At 47.2% G+C, this 16,979-nt stretch overlaps 3 protein-coding genes across 3 annotated transcripts; all 3 read right to left on the bottom strand.

Annotated features, from left to right (window-relative positions):
* Positions 1-1,332: 1,332 nt before the first annotated feature.
* On the bottom strand, positions 1,333-4,510 carry LOC149286882 (cortistatin-like). The gene is made up of 2 exons (XM_089493685.1): positions 4,403-4,510; positions 1,333-1,542 (listed from the first exon to the last, which is right to left on the bottom strand). The coding sequence occupies exons 1-2, from the start codon at positions 4,508-4,510 to the stop codon at positions 1,333-1,335; spliced, it is 318 nt and encodes a 105-aa protein (XP_089349811.1).
* Positions 4,511-5,405: 895 nt separating this feature from the next.
* Positions 5,406-8,891, bottom strand: LOC149286881 (centromere protein S-like). Its single transcript, XM_089493684.1, has 5 exons — positions 8,853-8,891; positions 7,888-8,011; positions 7,586-7,619; positions 5,872-5,938; positions 5,406-5,558 (listed from the first exon to the last, which is right to left on the bottom strand). The coding sequence occupies exons 1-5, from the start codon at positions 8,889-8,891 to the stop codon at positions 5,406-5,408; spliced, it is 417 nt and encodes a 138-aa protein (XP_089349810.1).
* Positions 8,892-9,743: 852 nt separating this feature from the next.
* LOC149286880 (6-phosphogluconate dehydrogenase, decarboxylating-like) lies at positions 9,744-16,979 on the bottom strand. Its single transcript, XM_089493755.1, has 13 exons — positions 16,972-16,979; positions 14,648-14,723; positions 14,123-14,302; positions 13,547-13,612; positions 13,260-13,378; positions 12,924-12,990; positions 12,381-12,515; positions 12,050-12,239; positions 11,175-11,305; positions 10,732-10,865; positions 10,549-10,648; positions 10,239-10,361; positions 9,744-9,863 (listed from the first exon to the last, which is right to left on the bottom strand). The coding sequence occupies exons 1-13, from the start codon at positions 16,977-16,979 to the stop codon at positions 9,744-9,746; spliced, it is 1,449 nt and encodes a 482-aa protein (XP_089349881.1).

Raw genomic sequence — 16,979 nt, 5'->3', positions numbered from 1 at the left:
TATAACTTAATGAAAAGTCTTGCAAATTGCTTCGGCCAGCAAACGATTAAGGGCCGATGACACTCCTTTAAAGTGTTTAGGTTACCGGCAGCCAATAGAAACATGAAATAGGAACTTCCTGCCAGGTGCTCAGGAAGTGCTCTACTGAGACAAGTGTGCAAGTAAATGACTTCCCCTGTACTGCTCCAACACCAATAACATATATCTATATTCTGTTATCATACCAATATAGCTGTGCAAGCTTTACAAGTATTTGTACACATAGAACATAGAACCTGCCGGCAGATCGGCCCTATTCGGCCCCCGCCGAGTCTCCTGTTTCTCCTGCTGTAAACCTTAATCAGTCGTTGGTCTCGTCTTAGATTCAGGAGCTGTATGTCTATCCCGTGCATGTTTAATCCCCTCGCTGTATTACCCTCTACCACCTCTACTGGGAGGCTGTTCCACTTATCTATCAACCTCTCCATAATGTAGACATCACAGTCCACGATGAGATTGGTACCCTCTTCGAGAAAGTTCTCTCAGCATTTTGGTGGTGGTATTTTTTCATAATTTCTTCCTGATAAAGAGCGCGCGGCTAACAGGCAGTGCTTTAAATGCATAATCACTTTATTAGAGTTTTTGAAATGAATAAAAAATACTAAGTGAATCGGGGCGATGTTTATAGATCATCGGTGAGACGCAACAACGAGAACGATTCCCGAGACGGAGCCCGAGGAGCGGTAACCTGTTCCTCGCGTAAACACAACGTATTGAAATGTATCATATTATTAACTCTTTAAATACAGACATGGATTGGAGACATGCTATGTAACCCAGACACTGCGTATACTCTATAGGGTGTATCCGTGGAAACCCTAATGGGGCAGAAGGGGCATTTCTATTCCTCCCGAGACTCCCAAGACTTTTTTTTTTTTGGCTGGAGTGGAAGATTTGGGAGACAGATTACAATAAATCACTCAATTTTACCTAAAGGCTAATAAATTATTGGGATCAGGGAACCCCTCGCAGGAGTTCGGTGGAAACGTCCTCTCACCCGACTCCTAATCGCAGAAAAATGGGGGGCAAGAACTCAAACATGGAGCAAAAGCTACACCAGCACACAATGGGTTAACCGGGTTTAGCCTGGGACTGTAACTTAACCCTTTGAATAACATCAAAAATGCATCTACTACAAGTGTAAAGGGGGTATATGGGTTAACACCTTTGGTGCCAGAGGGGGTGCACAAAGCATGGGGGTTTCCGCGCCATGTGTCATTACCCCTGTAATAGTTTGAGTGACGGTGCGTTCGAAGGGTTAAAGATAACGCTCTGGGGGTCACGCGGGGTCATTCAGCAAGTGGAAAAGGTCTTCCAGAAGAAGTTTCTGCAGGTGGCAGACCGCTCTCTGACGGGCGGTTGGTGGAACGTGGACCTCGGAGGCCTGGATTGTAATTCTGGCTCGTCTTGGTGGGAGTTGGGCACAGTATCCTCAGCCGACGTCCAGTCAAACGCGGCCGAAAGAGCCGCCAGAAACGCGTTGTTCCTGAACTCCGACAAATCCTGCGAACACATAATTACAAAAAACACTCAATTCAGTGAATATTCCACGGAGCGCATAATTCTGCCACCAGTAACAGCGATTAACTCATTCCTGCCTGCCTGCCACCCGATCCACTTGATTTACCCCAAAAAGTAAATCCTGCTGATGCAACGAGTTCTTTTCTTTTTGGGGAATCGATATAGTTAAATACATTAAAGGACAGAAGGGAATTTATTTCAAAGGAGGAGAAAAGTTACAACAAGAGACCGGAATCTAACACGAGAGAGTCAGAGGCTGAGATGGAAGGAAGTTTTACTTTACTGCGGGGGTAGTAGATAAGTGGAACAGCCTGCCAGCAGAAATGGTAGAGGGTAATACAGTGAGGGATATTAAACACGCATGGGATAGACATACGGCTCCCGAATCTAAGACGAGACCAGGAACTTTTGCCGGGACTGAAAACTAAAACTTTCAATAAAGAAACATTTCAAAAACCATGTTGATGCGTAGATCAGAAGGATTCCTGGAAACCTGATCCTATAACCGTGTGATGTCATTCTGCCCCTGAGATTATATGATGTCATGCTGCTCCTCGGATTATGTGATGTCATTCTGCTCCAGATATTATGCGATGTCATGCTGCTCCTGAGATTATATGATGTCATGCTACCCCCAGATCATGTGAATGTTACCCCAATACTTTCATGGTATGATGACATGCTAACCTCTGCATTGTGTCAGAGTGTTGCCGTCCTGCCCCTTGGATTGTGATGTCATGCTTACCCCTCCAACACTAAAACTAAAGTAATGAAGCACATGACATCACGGCAGCTCTGGATGAACCTGGGCAAGCAGGAAAAGTATTGAGCCACCTCAGGGGCCACATCCATTACTCTTTTACCCCGCCGCGGACCCCCTGAGAATATTCGCGTTCAGTCATGAGTGAGTTTCTGCATTTCTCGTTAAAACGCTACATTCGCTTTAATAAGCGGAAAAATCTCTTCGATTCATTACAGCGGCTTTTGGTAAAATAACATAATTCACCGGTAACAGGGGAGGAATAACTAATCAAACATCTAATTATCACGATCTCCCCGCGACATCGGCGGCCGCTTCGTTCGGGACTCTAACCTTTTACTCATCACTCTGAGAGGAAGTGGAAGAAAAACGGCGGATTGTGACAGATAATGGACTGCCGGCCTCCGCCGCGCCGCTTCCACTCACCATTTTAATGCAATAAACCCGATTTAATGGCTCCTTTTATGGACTGTTTCCTGGAACTTTTTCAAAAAAAAAAAAATACTGGGAAAAAAAAAGAAACCCGTAAATGAATCTTTGGAAACAGAAGCCTTTAAAACGGCGGAGATTCGATGACCTCGGCCCCGGCGGGAACCTCCATCTTTCTCCGATAACTTTATTTAGCCATTGATTTTCTTTCAGTTCGCCCCGGAGTCTGCAGCATTAAGTCGTTTATCCGCCGGCAGCCATGTTGAACGCAGGCCCTGCGCAGGCACGGGACAGCGGGGCAGATCTGTGCCCGTTGACCTCACAGGCTGGTTAAGTGACCTCATGATACATACGGTATTTATCACGTGATCTCCTGGACCAGATCTGTCTTTTGAGGTTAAAGGAGGAACGTCGCCGTATTGCAGATTGCAAGCTCTTCAGAACAGGCTGCTGGAGCTTCGAACATCTCACTGAGCTCTGTTTGTTCCACATTTCCGAGGCTAAAATGGCATTTTCTGTGATCCAATTTTTAGTGATAACCATAGAAACAGAACCTGCCGGTAGATCGGCCCCATGCGGCCCCTGTCTAGTCGCCCGTTTCTCCTGCTGTAAAGACTCAAACCTTAATCAGTCGTTGGTCTCGTCTTAGATTCAGAAGCCGTATGTCTATCCCATGCATGTTTAATACCCTCACTGTATTACCCTCTACCACTTCTGCTGGGAGGCTGTTCCATTTATCTTCCCCCATTTCATCCTTATCCCTCTCCTTTAAACATTTTCCAGGTATCTGAAATGAAAATCCAGCTCCCTAAAGCAATAATAATACCAAAAATAATACTTATTATATATTATATCTTTATAATAAAAGTGTAGGTAATATATATAAAAAAATATTTGCTGAATGCATGAAGAGTGCCCAAAATGCCCAAATGTTTTATGCTTTTTTTATGCCTTTGTGTGCAATAGTTTACAAGGTCGTTAATAAGTTAATTTCATCATAATTTCTCTGGAAAAAAAAATCTACTGTGCTATTTAGACCCAAAAAAACATTAACAACAAAAAAAGAAAAGAAAAAAACCCATCATTTTTCCATTTTAAAAAAAGCTTATTATATTATTTATCCAAACGATCCCGGACCGAAGGCGCCCGCCGCGGGTTTCCTTTGGTTTTGTTCTTTATGCATCTGGATCAATTGAAAGCAATAAGTAACGGGAAGCGAGTAATAATTCGATTAAAGTCCCCGACGCAAATCAGCTTCAATTTCTGCTGCACAAAAGATTCATTTATCGGGAATAATCCTCAAAAACACGTATTTATGTAAAAAAAATAAAATAAAAAGCGACGCTTTATAGACGCGCGTTCCAAATCCCTCATCCTAAATACAAAAGTCTCACCCTAAATATATTTAATCAATAATATGAATCTATACTCCAAAAACATAATTATATATCTTTATACACATTTACCCTCCCCCCCATATATACGCGAAACTTCAAAGGTTTGGGGTCGCTTAGAAATTTCCATGTTTGTTAAAGAAAAGCACATTTTGTCCATTAAAATAACATGGAATGGATCAGAAATCCAGCGCAGGCGGGGTTAATGTCGTAAATGACTATTGTAGCTGGAAACACAAACCCCGCGCCGTGCACCTACCTGAGCGTCACTCGGCTTGTACCGACTCAGCGGGGCGGCAGACCTGACCGCGCAGGACGTGGCCAGCAGGAAGACGAGCAGATGCATGAGGGAGACGGCGCTTCTCATATCTGATCGCAGGAAGAACGTTCGCCTCTTTCTCGCCGTTTTTGGTTTATTCTCCAAAAAACCGCAGCGTTTTTTTATACAGTATCTGCCGAGCCGCCCGCCGCGCCAATGAGAGTAATTAGATAGCTAATTGCTGAGAATCCGAACTCCGTAATTAAAGCTTCTTTGGCGTAGCGGAGAGCGGGCGCTTTATTCACACGAGTGCCTATTCAGAACGCGGCGGCGGGGGAGCGGATCAGGAGGGTACTTGAGGCCGGAGAGGGATTCTTGCGTTGGTACAGAAGACGGAGGAGGAAAGGCGAGAGACCCCGAGAGGGGGATTAAGTTTAAAAGTGGAAGTTCTATAACTTTTTACCTTTCGCGGAAGAGCATCGGACGCAGAGGCTTCGCCACGGGGCGAAAAAAATACCAGCGTCCTACCCGACCAGTGGAGACTAGCGCTTGCTTTTTGCCCCTGTGGCTGACGCCGGCGCTCTGAAAACTCTTTTGGGGTTGTTAACCTGTTTATGGTGAGTTTAGGAAAGGCCAACATCCCAAGGTAAGAGAAAAAGCCGCAAACTGCAGAGTCCTGAGTGAGTCGGAGTGGCGAGTGCGCGAGCGAAACGCGTCAGGCGCGGATATAACTCTCGCGTTACCGGAGGGCGACCCAAATAAACATTACATAGAAAGGAAATATAATGTACAAAGTATACGTTTATTGCCTACGCCCAGCGGTTTGTGAGAAAAAAGCAAAATTATTGCCAAAAGAGACAGAAATATATACATTTTTCATTATTCCAAAAGCAAAACCAAAATATTTACAATTTGTGATTGTTTTTTCTGCAGTTTGGGGTGAAAACACTACTCTGGCTCTCATTGCAGGGTGAGAATGCCGGCCCGGAGCGGGTGGCGTCGCTCACTCCATCGCCTGGTCCTCCCCGTCGCCGGCGGCCGGGTCCCCGTCGGAGCTTCTCCGGCCCTTTGCGGCCCTCGTGGATTTCTTCTTCTTCTCTTTCTGCTCCTGGTTATTGGAAGCGATGTCATCGCCGCATTTACAGATGTGCTCGTGCTGCAGGACATTGAACGGACGGCGCATTAACGGGGGTATCCAACGCTAGTCTGCGGAGTCCGTGTCGGCTCGGAATGATGAGTTATTAATTAATACGGGAGCTTTTAATTGCTTGGGTTACCAGTCCCGTGTTAGAATCTAGCGGGAAACGCTTTGGGGAAAGTTCCGACGGACGCATCTCTGGCTTTTAATACTTTCGCCAACTTCAAGGGACCGAGCTGCTAAACGGTGCTCAGACCCCAAAGGTCACCAAATATTTTTGGGTTCTAAATAGCACTAGCTGAGAATTTAATATAATAAATAGAATTGTTACCAGCGAGCGGCTGCGTCTGGCCAATAGTTTTACGTCTTCCATGTTGATGGTGCTTCGTTTGGCGTGCCTGCGCAAAAAAAAAACCAGTCTTTATATATATATTCACAACAATCCCATTCATTCAGAAAAAATATCCCGCAGCAGCTTTGAAGAAGCTGAACTTTTCTACCCAAAATAAAACCTGATTTTTTTCAATTTTTAACACTTCCTTGCATTTAAAAAAGGTGAATTATTTGCCCGAGGCGATGACCGGAAAATGTGGTTTTTTTTGGAGTACGTTGCTAACCAACATACAACGTGTACGGAATCCGGTAACGACGACAAGTCTTATCATCCCCGCTGTATTTGACGCTGCGCCCCCCTGTGGCTACACCCATAATTGCAAGTGAAATGAAATCAAAGTGGAGGAGCTCTGGGGTCGTTGCATTTTGCCCCTTGCGATCCTGCCCCCGATAACAACGCCAGTGCCAATTAGTACAACTGGTTAACATTTTTACTGTTAACCCATTGGGTACTAGAGACGTGGCCAAAAGCTTAGCGAGCAGACCCTTTTAGTTTCTAAGGGGTTAATGCTTATTTTATGACTACTTTGTTTTGTGTTAAATACTTTGGGTTTTTTTTCTTAATCTCTCTAACCCCACTTAGAAAAAATATTAATAAAAAAAGACATTTTCCCAGAAGACAGAACCCTGAAGAATCCTCCGCATTTTGCCGAGTGAACGGCGTAGGACTTCACGCCCGCCGCGCAGAGGGCTCTTTCACGTGACCTCTCGCCGAGGACGGAGAAGAAAGAGCCCCGCGTGGAAGGCAATTTGCCGGCTCTAAAGCAATCACGTCCCATTACCCGAGGCTTTCATTGAACGCGGAGCACCTGCGAGGACTGGGGCTTTTAAAAGTTCAAAGAATACCTTTTCCTTCGCCGAGGCGGTGCGCGGAGTCTGGGGGAACGGAACAAACGAGCGCAGAGCGGCAATTACCGTCGCCTTAATCCTCACACCTGCACATAATTACACCCAACGCGGCCGGAAAGTCACGCTGCGGGCTTCACGTGGCACGAACATCGTCTTAACTCTAATTTCTTTTCTTCGTTTTCTATAAAATGTAACGATTACCCAAGAAGCCAGAAAAGCAATCAAGATGTACGAAGCGGGGGAGGGGGTTCGGGTTGGGGTGACCCCAACCCCCATGTTTTCCAGGACATACACATATTACACGTGATGCTGGACGGAGCGTGTACAGGAAGGAACGCCGTGTCCGCCATGTTGTCCTGGATTCATTTACACGGCGATGACCCCCTTTTAGCTAGTTAAAGAATTGTTACATGTAGGCTTGGAATACTTATTTTTCCCACACACTCCTGGCTAATGGGCCACGCAGTCATTCTATACGGCTAATGGGCCACGTGGTCATTCTATACGGCTAATGGGCCACGTGGTCATTCTATACGGCTAATGGGCCACGTGGTCATTCTACCAGGCATTTTCTTGGGTGAGAAAAATAATAATAAAGCTAACGTTCCTCTACGGCCCGGCCTGTCTGACCGGACTATGCTCCGTTGGCACAGAAGGGGTGCCTCGGGTTCAACCATAAGCCCCTGGGCGGCCGTGCCCTGCTATAAAGGATTTCCCATCCCGAATAAAACGCCTGTCCTGCTGAACGCTAAATCTAATTCACACAGAGAGATCCCGGCGGAGGCAGCCGCTCCAAAACTCACCGTGCAAACAGCTCCAGATCCTTCGCAAACGTTTCTGTAAAGTGAGAAAAAAGAACAGAATATCCTTTAAAGCCGGGATTTAAACCCAACACATTAAATATGGTTTAGAAGCAAAGAAGCCGCCGGCAGATCGGCCCCATCCGGCCCCCGTCTAGTCGCCCGTTTCTCCTGCTGTAAAGACTCAAACCTTAATCAGCTGTATGTCTATCCCATGCATGTTTAATCCCCTCACTGTATTACCCTCTACCACTTCTGCTGGGAGGCTGTTTACAATGTTATTAAAAACTTCTTTATGAACTCACCACATTGCCTGAAAGTGATTTCTGAAATTGCAGCGATCGCCTGTTTACTGAACTGGGTTTCCTTATCGTCGGCGACCTCTTGGCACAGGCATCCTACGGTGTAATGAACCGCAGCCTTCAGCCGCTGCGAGAACCAACGGCAAGATGGGAAGAAAGGGTTAACTCCGAGTCTAATGGGGAGACAGCCTTTCATAAAAATAACTCTGGCTCTTAATTATTCAGTTGTTACATTATATGCAAACAATATTCTGTACACAGACACACTGTCTGGAACACAGGAGTGATGGGAGTGATAAAGGGCCATTGGAACACAGGAGTGATGGGAGTGATAAAGGGCCATTGGAACACAGGAGTGATGGGAGTGATAAAGGGCCATTGGAGCACAGGAGTGATGGGAGTGATAAAGGGCCATTGGAGCACAGGAGTGATGGGAGTGATAAAGGGCCATTGGAGCACAGGAGTGATGGGAGTGATAAAGGGCCTCTGTACGCCTATAAAGAGATTCCAGCTACAATAGTCATGATCTATTTCCTGTTATTTTACCCAGCACTGTGGATTATGAATTATTGTAGCAGGGCTCTCTATGTGTTAATGGCGGCTTCTGTTTAATTAGGTACGTTTTATTGTTATTGGTATTAATTGGATTTTTTTTACTTATTACTTTCCCTTTCTATAGCAGCGCTACGGAACCTGCTGGCGCTATATAAAGTGACATAATGTAACATAATATTTTATTTACTGGAAAGGGAGATGTTTGCAGGCTTTGCGTGCAGTCACCACGATCGCCACCAGGGGGTAGCAGACTACACACACTGAGCGGCCGGCGGGGGGGGGGGGGGGAGCGTATATACTCGCTGAGCGGCCGGCAGGGGGGCGCCGTATATAAGGGCCGAGTTATCGGGACGTGCTGCTGTATGTCCGAGACACAGCGTGGTTTAGTGAATGCCGGCTTTGCTCGCACTGACCTGCGTGCGGGAGAGTTGCTCCTCGGCCTCCTCCGCCATGCCGCCGGATCCGTCTACCCGCACAGTGCGTGAAGTTTACCGCCAGTTCCCAGCTACGGTGCCCCGCGAGAGCCAAACAGCCTGTGCGCGGCGGTCACGTGACGCACTCCGGTCCCAGGACGCGTCTGCGGTGTAATTAACCCCTTGCACGCCGGTGCTGCCCGTTTGATGCGCGGATCTCCCTTACATCGTGTTTGAGGTTTCAGGGACAGCAGCCTCTGTGCGCTACAACTCCCATCATGCCCAGTCAGCCATAGAGCCAGGCCTCCGGCGGCTGGCTGTTATTCAGTATTGTGTTTCATTTCATGTAATGAAGGTTAGACGGAGATAATGACCGCACCAAAGTTATGAAGAGCAGGAGCCATATAAATCCCCATGACTGGTGGTTGGTATTTGTCCCCTTAACCACTCTCAGAAGGCCGCCGGGTGGGTTTTACTGCATGCGATAGCCGAGCCCCCCATTTAATGATCATTTTGTAGCTTTTGCTTGGCTCCGCAGCATCGCCTCGAACCCCCAAGAGTCTGGGAGAAGCTGCCGTTCCTCCTCAGCCCGAGACAACTACCCCGCCGAGCCAATCAATGGTGACATTATGGTGGTTGCCATGGTGATAAAGCAACTAACACTTTGAATCATAACCCATTTTTGAGGGCGTGCGGCTCCCGCCATCTCCTCCGTACGCTCAGTGTTATTGTTTATTTAATAAATACATTAAAACCAGAAATCACACAAATCCTGATATAAAAAGAACATTTATTTTCTCACTACACAGAAAAGCGCTGGTCAGCCACGGCACGGAGACCCCAGCGGGGAGAGACGGGGAGACCCCCGCGGCTCGGCGGGGGGGGGTGTAATCACACGTTGTAGGAGGAGGAGGACACATTCCCACCGTGCCCGGTCCAGTTGGTATGAATAAACTGTCCTGGTTTTGATAGAAGCTCGTAGGTGTGCGCCCCGAAATAATCCCTTTGGGCCTGAAAAGTAATAATAATTATTAATGATTTACAACAACAAGTAAAGTCTCTGACCGCCCCGCGTTACCAGAATGGGAAATGTATTCATCCGTCCCCAAAAACGATCAATCAGCCTTTTAAAAACTTAGATCAAGGAACACAAGGCGTCATTTGAACACAGGAGTGATGGGAGTGATAAAAAGCAGCCGTTTCCAGCTACAATAGTCATTTCCAACAATAACCCTGTCTGCGCTGGATTTCTGAGCCATTGCATGGCATTTTAATGGATAAAGTGTGTCTTTCTTTCAAAAACAAGGATATTTCTAAGAGACCCCAAACTTTTGAACAGTAGTGTATACCACCCCCAACCCCCCCCTTTACCCCCCACAGTCCCACCTGGATTAGGTTCGCTGGCAGCATCTCATGTCTGTAACCGTCGTAGAAAGACAGCGCGGTGGTGAAACAAGGCATGGGGATGCCGGCCTGGACCCCGACGCTCACCACCCGGCGCCAGGAATCCTATAAAAATAAAAATGGTTTATATGGAAAACCGGTGGAGTCAATGTATCCGTGTTTTACATAAACAGTTGATTGTGTTTAGAAATGTAGTTGTGTAAATAAATACTGATTCTTAATGCCCCCGCAAAGCCCTAAACCAAGAGTGCCCCTCTTGCCCCAGACATGCTGCAGAGTACCGAGGTCTCACCTGGCAGTTTTCAATCTCTTTCTTGAAGAAGTCATCCAGCAGCAGGTTCTGCAGATCCGGATTCCTGTCAAAAGCTTCTTTGATTTTTCCCAAAAACACACTAGTAAAAAAAAAAAAAAAAAGTAAATAAGGGTTCAGCTCCACCGAACGGTCACGGAGCGCGTACTACAACTTCTCCCCCACCTGCGGATGATGCAGCCTCCTCTCCACATCATGGCGATGCCACCATAATTGAGCTTCCAACCAAACTCCTGGGCTGCCTGCCGGAAGAGGATGAAGCCCTGGGCGTAGGAGATGATCTTGGATGCATAAAGAGCCTGAGAGCGAGCAGAAAACACATCTTATTAGGGTGAGAATTAGACGGAATACCTGGCACGCGAGTTATAACAATTAATGATTCTGTTCCCTCTTCACATGGCCAAGAAATATCTAGTTCTAAGAAAAGAAATAATTTGGATTGGCAATCTCTCTGCAGTATTATTGACATTGAGAGACAGCATGAGAGCGAAGGAGTGAGAGTGCATGAATGAGCGAGAGTAAGTAACGTAACGCGATTGACTGTTCACCTAAAGCAGCAGAATCCGAGGCTGGCGGCAGATCCACGCATCAGGCAGGCACTCGCTTACCTTGCGGATGTCTTCCAGGAACGCCTTCTTGTCGCCGGTAAAAGGAGCCTTTTTGGGGCCGCTTAACTCCTTGCTTGCCGTTATTCTTTCATTCTTCAGGGAAGACAGACAGCGTGCGAACACGGCTTCACCTGAAATCAGGAAACAAATAACCTCCCAAGTGACCTTAAGTCAGACGCAGTACGATCTTCACGTTGCAGTCCTTTGGCCGCGGGTAATTCCCGCGGAATCTGCTAACCGCGCTACAAGCTTTCTCTTTCATAAAATATTGATACGCGATATCAGCTCAATCGGCATAGAGCGCAACCCGTACGAAGCTGGAGTGCGATTATACGGAAGCTGCCTGCACCGCCGGATTCATAGATGACCCAATAATGGCCATGAAGTCGCAACTTCCTTAGGAGGAAGGGGGTGCGATGCAGCAAAACTACACCGGGCAGCCGAGTTACCGCAAGAGGCGTCCTCCGACCGCACGCTTGCGTTACAATACAGAGTTACAATACATCCACTCTGAGAAAAGCAGATAAACAATTGGAAAATCAGCTTCCTCTTCCCTTCCGGTGCAATCGCCCCCCCCCCCCCACCCCAGAACAGGGAAGTTGCTCTCTCCTACACTAACAAATGAGAAAAACAATATAAGACTGCTTCTTTCTGTTGCCCATCTATCGGTACTTATTGTTTTACATTTTGCAAAGACGCTGTTGTTGTTTCTTAGCCTAACCGTAGTCTTTTTTGGCTTATTGACTAAACTGTGCGTTGCAGGTAAAATGAAACACAAAGCTACGAGATAAGCTCTCATTCACCTACTGATTAAGGTGGGCTTTCATTCAGGTTCTTACAGGTCTCGAAACCGAGAATTATTCACACACGCTCACCGATGAGTGTGACCGGGACACCAAATTCCAGGGCGGAGATGGCCGTCCATTTTCCCGTTCCCTTCTGTCCTGCGGTGTCCTGGATTTTGGGGAGCAGGTGCTTGCCGTCGGCGTCCCGGAACTTCAGGATGTCAGCGGTGATCTCGATGAGGAACGAATCCAGCTCTGTCTTGTTCCAGTCTTCAAAAGCCTTGGGTAGAGATTGTACGAGATCCAATCAAAAAGAATCACCGAGGCCGGTTACATTCATTCATCCATTGACTCATTCATTCACTCTTCTTTTGGGTGTATATCTGCCTATTTGAGAAATGTGGGGATTAAACTCAGTTACCTTCGCCATCTGATCGTGTTCCATCCCTAAAATATCTTTCATCAGGTGGTAGGCTTCACAGATCAGCTGCATGTCTCCGTACTCAATCCCGTTGTGTACCATTTTCACGAAGTGCCCAGCGCCTTCCTCTCCCACCTGCCCCGGAATAACACATTATTTACATCACTCTCTAAACGTGTTTACCCGGGCAGACGCGACGACGCGCAACCCACAACACAAGCTTAACGTCTGAGCTAAAGTCTAGACCCAGACGCTGACAATCTGCAGGATTAACTATGACCCTGTGATCCTTTGGGTGGAATCTTGTAGATTTAAAGCTTTCTAGTTGTGGGGGATATTGGGAACAATTGGAGAGCCGTGGGTATTTGACTTCTGCTCTGGGTAATCTGTGCTACTTTACATCAGGTGTTTAATAAATAGATGCAGCAAAGCAACGGTATTCAGATAAAAAAAAAAAAAAGAAAGGTGCGCAATTTACACGCACAGGAGTAGTGGAGACAAGGTAAGATGTGGCATATGAACCCTTTCTGAAGGGTCGCTTACCCAGTCACAGCACGGCTCATCTTCCACCTTGGCAGCGATGCTCTGGAAAATGTCTTTGATGTGGGGCCTGGAAGAGACAGAGGAAACGGCATTGGTGGTCGGGACCCGCCAAGCAATCGGGATGAAACAGTCGGAATCAGTTAGGTGAAGCATCATATTCAGCAGATCATGCCCGCCGTGCACGGCGAGAGAGATCTAACGACTCAAGCGCAAAGCAAATTTACAGCAATCAAGTTAATAACTGAAATCAGACAGAACGGGAAAGCCAAATACACGGAAGACGACCCATGGGAGAGTCTTCTATTTTATTTCTCCCGCGTAGGATTTGGGTCTCACCAGGCCGCTTGGTCTCCTCCAGGCATGAGAGACGGTCCGTATCTCGCTCCATCCTCTCCTCCGCTAACGCCGCTCCCAACAAACAAAATCCCCTTGGCTTTTAATTCTTTACACCGTCTCTGGTTAAAAAAAAATATATATAAAATTAGATTTAAAAAAAAAAAAAAAAAAAGTTCTAAATTGTAAAGAACATTTATTGCCAAAGGTGTTCTAAAGACGTAACCGGGGGGCCGAGCGGGGGCCGAGCTGGTGGTTGGGAGGTAAGTACCGGGGTGTCCCAAACTTACTGTACTGTCCCTGTACTCAGAATTCCCTCCGTCGATTATAATATCACCAGCTTCCAGAAGAGGAACCTAGAACCATAAAAGAAGAAACAGGAGATATTCATTAACACAAATCAGTTCTTCCTCCCCAGTGATTTGTAAGAATAACAAAGAGGGGCCCATTCACTAAACGGAGAGTTGACAGGAGACCCCGCGGGAGGGCCGCGATTCAGCTCCTTGCCCTCACTAAACATTATGAAGGGAACTGTCAGCGTTTGTCATTTGAAAGCACAAACTCTCCCTTTAGTGAATAAGCAATCGGGCCGATTATTAAGTATTCAGTTTGGCACCAAAAAGACGGATACATACAAAGTCAAACCAAAGTCAACAAGAAACAACACAAAAGTCTCTAAACAGAAGAGCGGGAGCGGCACGGCTTTCAATTAACCCCTTAATGCCACCAGTAATGGTCTCTGAAGCACAAAGTGTTGATGAACATGGGTCTCCAACCCAGCGTATAGCAAAATATAAGCCTGCGGCCGACGCGTTCCCAGCACCATGTATAAATCATAACGCAGCCCAGCAGCAAACGCCACTTACGAGACTTTTAATGAAGTCGTCCACGGCCTGTCCGGCTTTCACCAGCATGATGATCCGACGCGGCTTCTTCAGCTTGGAGACCATCTCCTCCAGGGAACGGGCGCCGATGATTTTGGTGCCTTTGGCTTCGTTGGCCAGGAACTGATCCACCTTGGACACGGTCCGGTTATACGCGCAGACCTTGGGGGCAAATAAAGAAGTGGAAAAAAATGCATTATTAGCAAAGATTTTTTTTTTTTGTCTTTTATGTGACTTTTCTAAGCCTTTCGGAGACGCCAACGACATCGCTGATCGATAAGTAAAACTACAGAAGCGCGGTCCCCGTGCAGAACCCGCGAGCGTCACGGGACGGCGGCCTCAGGGCAGCTCGGGGGCCGAAGCTACTGAAAGGAATCGCAGCGAGAAGTCAGATTCGGGGGCATTATTTGGTAATTCTTAAGATTTGACAACCAAGGAAGTTACAAAACGCGTCGATTACCCAACGGGCCGATTACCCAACGCGGTGTCCCCATTCCCAGCACTCACCACAAAGCCGTGATCGTTCATGTTCAAAACCAGGTTTTGGCCCATAACAGCCAGACCGATGAGGGCGATATCAGCTCTGTTAAAACACAAGAGAATATCCTACTGTTTAGTATTCAATGTACACAGAAACCTGCCGGCACATCGGCCCCATCCGGCCCCCGTCTAGTCGCCCGTTTTCCTGTAGAGACTCAAACCTTAATCAGTCGTTGGTCTCATCTTAGATCCCATGCATGTTTAATACCCTCACTGTATTACCCTCTACCACTTCTGCTGGGAGGCTGTTCCACTTATCTACAACCCTCTCTGTAAAACTTCCTTCCATTCCATCTCAGTCTCGGATCGTCTAGTGTTAGATTCTGGTCTCTTGTTGTAAAGTTTCTCCTCCTTTGACATTAACGTCCCTCCAGTCCTTTATGTATTAAATGTTTCTCTCCCATTCCGTCTCTTGTAACTCGATGGATATGAAGTTCATTCCAGGACATAAAAGTATCCAACACACGCGAGTCCCGACCCGCCGACCCGCCGACCCCAACCGATTCCGTCATGAAAGGATCCAGTGGAACCGACTAACAGAGTATGAAAGCAGCCAGAAGTCACAGCATCCGCTGAATCACCCGGCAGGCAGCGGCGGTAACAGAAACCTATTCACTGCCGGACAATGCTTCATTCATACAACCGGCACGCAAGAGGTTAATGCAAGTTGTCACACATTAAGACACAAGACGGGGTTAATAAAAACCTAGAACCTGCCGGCAGATCGGCCCCATTTGGCCCCCGTCTAGTCGCCCGTTTTCCTGTAAAGACTCAAACCTTAATCAGTTGTTGGTCTCGTCTTAGATTCAGGAGCCGTATGTCTATCCCATGCATGTTTAATCCCCTCGCTGTATTACCCTCTACCACTTCTGCTGGGAGGCTGTTCCACTTATCTACCACCATCTCAGTAAAATAAAGCTACCTTACATCTAACATAGGGATATCTAGGAGAACAGATAATCTGATGGAGCGAGAGGGACTTCACATGTGATTGACATTTGGCCGGTGACTCTGCGCAGGACGATTTGGGGGATTTAAACTTTTTAATGAAAGTCCCCGGATAATCACGCTATAGGCGCCGTCTACCACACCCGTCACGCTAACCCATGCAGTCCCTCCACAAAATACTCCTCCGGCTTCCTCGTCTCGGCTGTGAGTCACGGGACGGATCTGCCGCCCGTGCGACGGGGAAACGCTGTACAAGGAAGAGAGTTCCTGACTAAGTCACCTGTGTTCAAGCAAAGGGCAGCCCTGACTTTTAGGTCCCGCGTATGAAGCGCAGAGACCAAAGCATCAGTTATTGAAAGGTCCGGATCGATGTGTTTCTGTCGGGTTCTAAAGGAGTAGTGGTTACAGGTAACACTATTTCAACGATTCATTGTGCCAAGGAACTAATAAATCCCCCAAAAAACTATATATAAAATCAGAACCAGCGCCAAGTGACAGAAGACGACGAGAGATAAGTCCCGCCGTGATCAGCTTACAGGAAGGAATTATTGCTTTTCTGGGAAAGTCCTAATCCGGCCAGAACGGCGAGCGACAGCGATGAACCCGCGACACGTCGGGTCTCAGCCGTTACATAATAACACCCCGCCGGCCCCCGTCTAGTCGCCCGCTTCTCCTGCTGTAAAAACTAAAACCTTAATCAGTCGTTGGTCTCGTCTTAGATTCAGGAGCCGTATGTCTATCCCATGCGTGTTTAATACCCTCACTGTATTACCCTCTACCACTTCTGCTGGGAGGCTGTTCCATTTATCTACCACCCTCTCAGTAAAGGGAAACTTCCTTACATTACCTCTAAATAAAAGCAAAAACAGCTCAGTCTTTATTATTTAATACAGAACCACAGAACTGGTCTCTGGCTATAAAGGGGTTAACCGATTCATTCATGTTTAAACCAAGTGCACAGTGGTGACTGACAGGGCAAGACAGCTGTCGCACCTTCCAGGTGTAGCAGGCAGGTATCTACTACTTCTGTCAGATCAGCTGCTGCAACTCAGAATTTCCTGCAACAACCTCCGGGCTATTGAGGGATTTCACAGGCCCGGCGGGTGAGGATGGAGCTGTGAGGGCTGCCGCGGCATATTCTTATCATTACGGGGCAGTTTACAGGTGCAAATGGGGGGTTTCTGTCAGGACTTTATTCTGTTTGATATCAATAAAGTTTATCAAGTAACCCCAGATAAACATGTCGCGCTCATACAATGGTTAATGAGCGCGACGCCCACTATGCCCACAGCCCCCTCTCCCACTATGCCAGGGGGTACATGGAGTACCCAGGGGCTACTTACTCAGCCAT

This window comes from Sceloporus occidentalis, unplaced genomic scaffold (assembly GCF_023333645.1).
Source record: "Sceloporus occidentalis isolate IW3139 unplaced genomic scaffold, rSceOcc1.0.p SCAF_66, whole genome shotgun sequence".
Lineage (NCBI taxonomy): Eukaryota > Metazoa > Chordata > Lepidosauria > Squamata > Phrynosomatidae > Sceloporus > Sceloporus occidentalis.
Note: the sequence above shows the minus strand (reverse complement) of the source record. Positions and strands in the feature narration are given on the sequence as shown.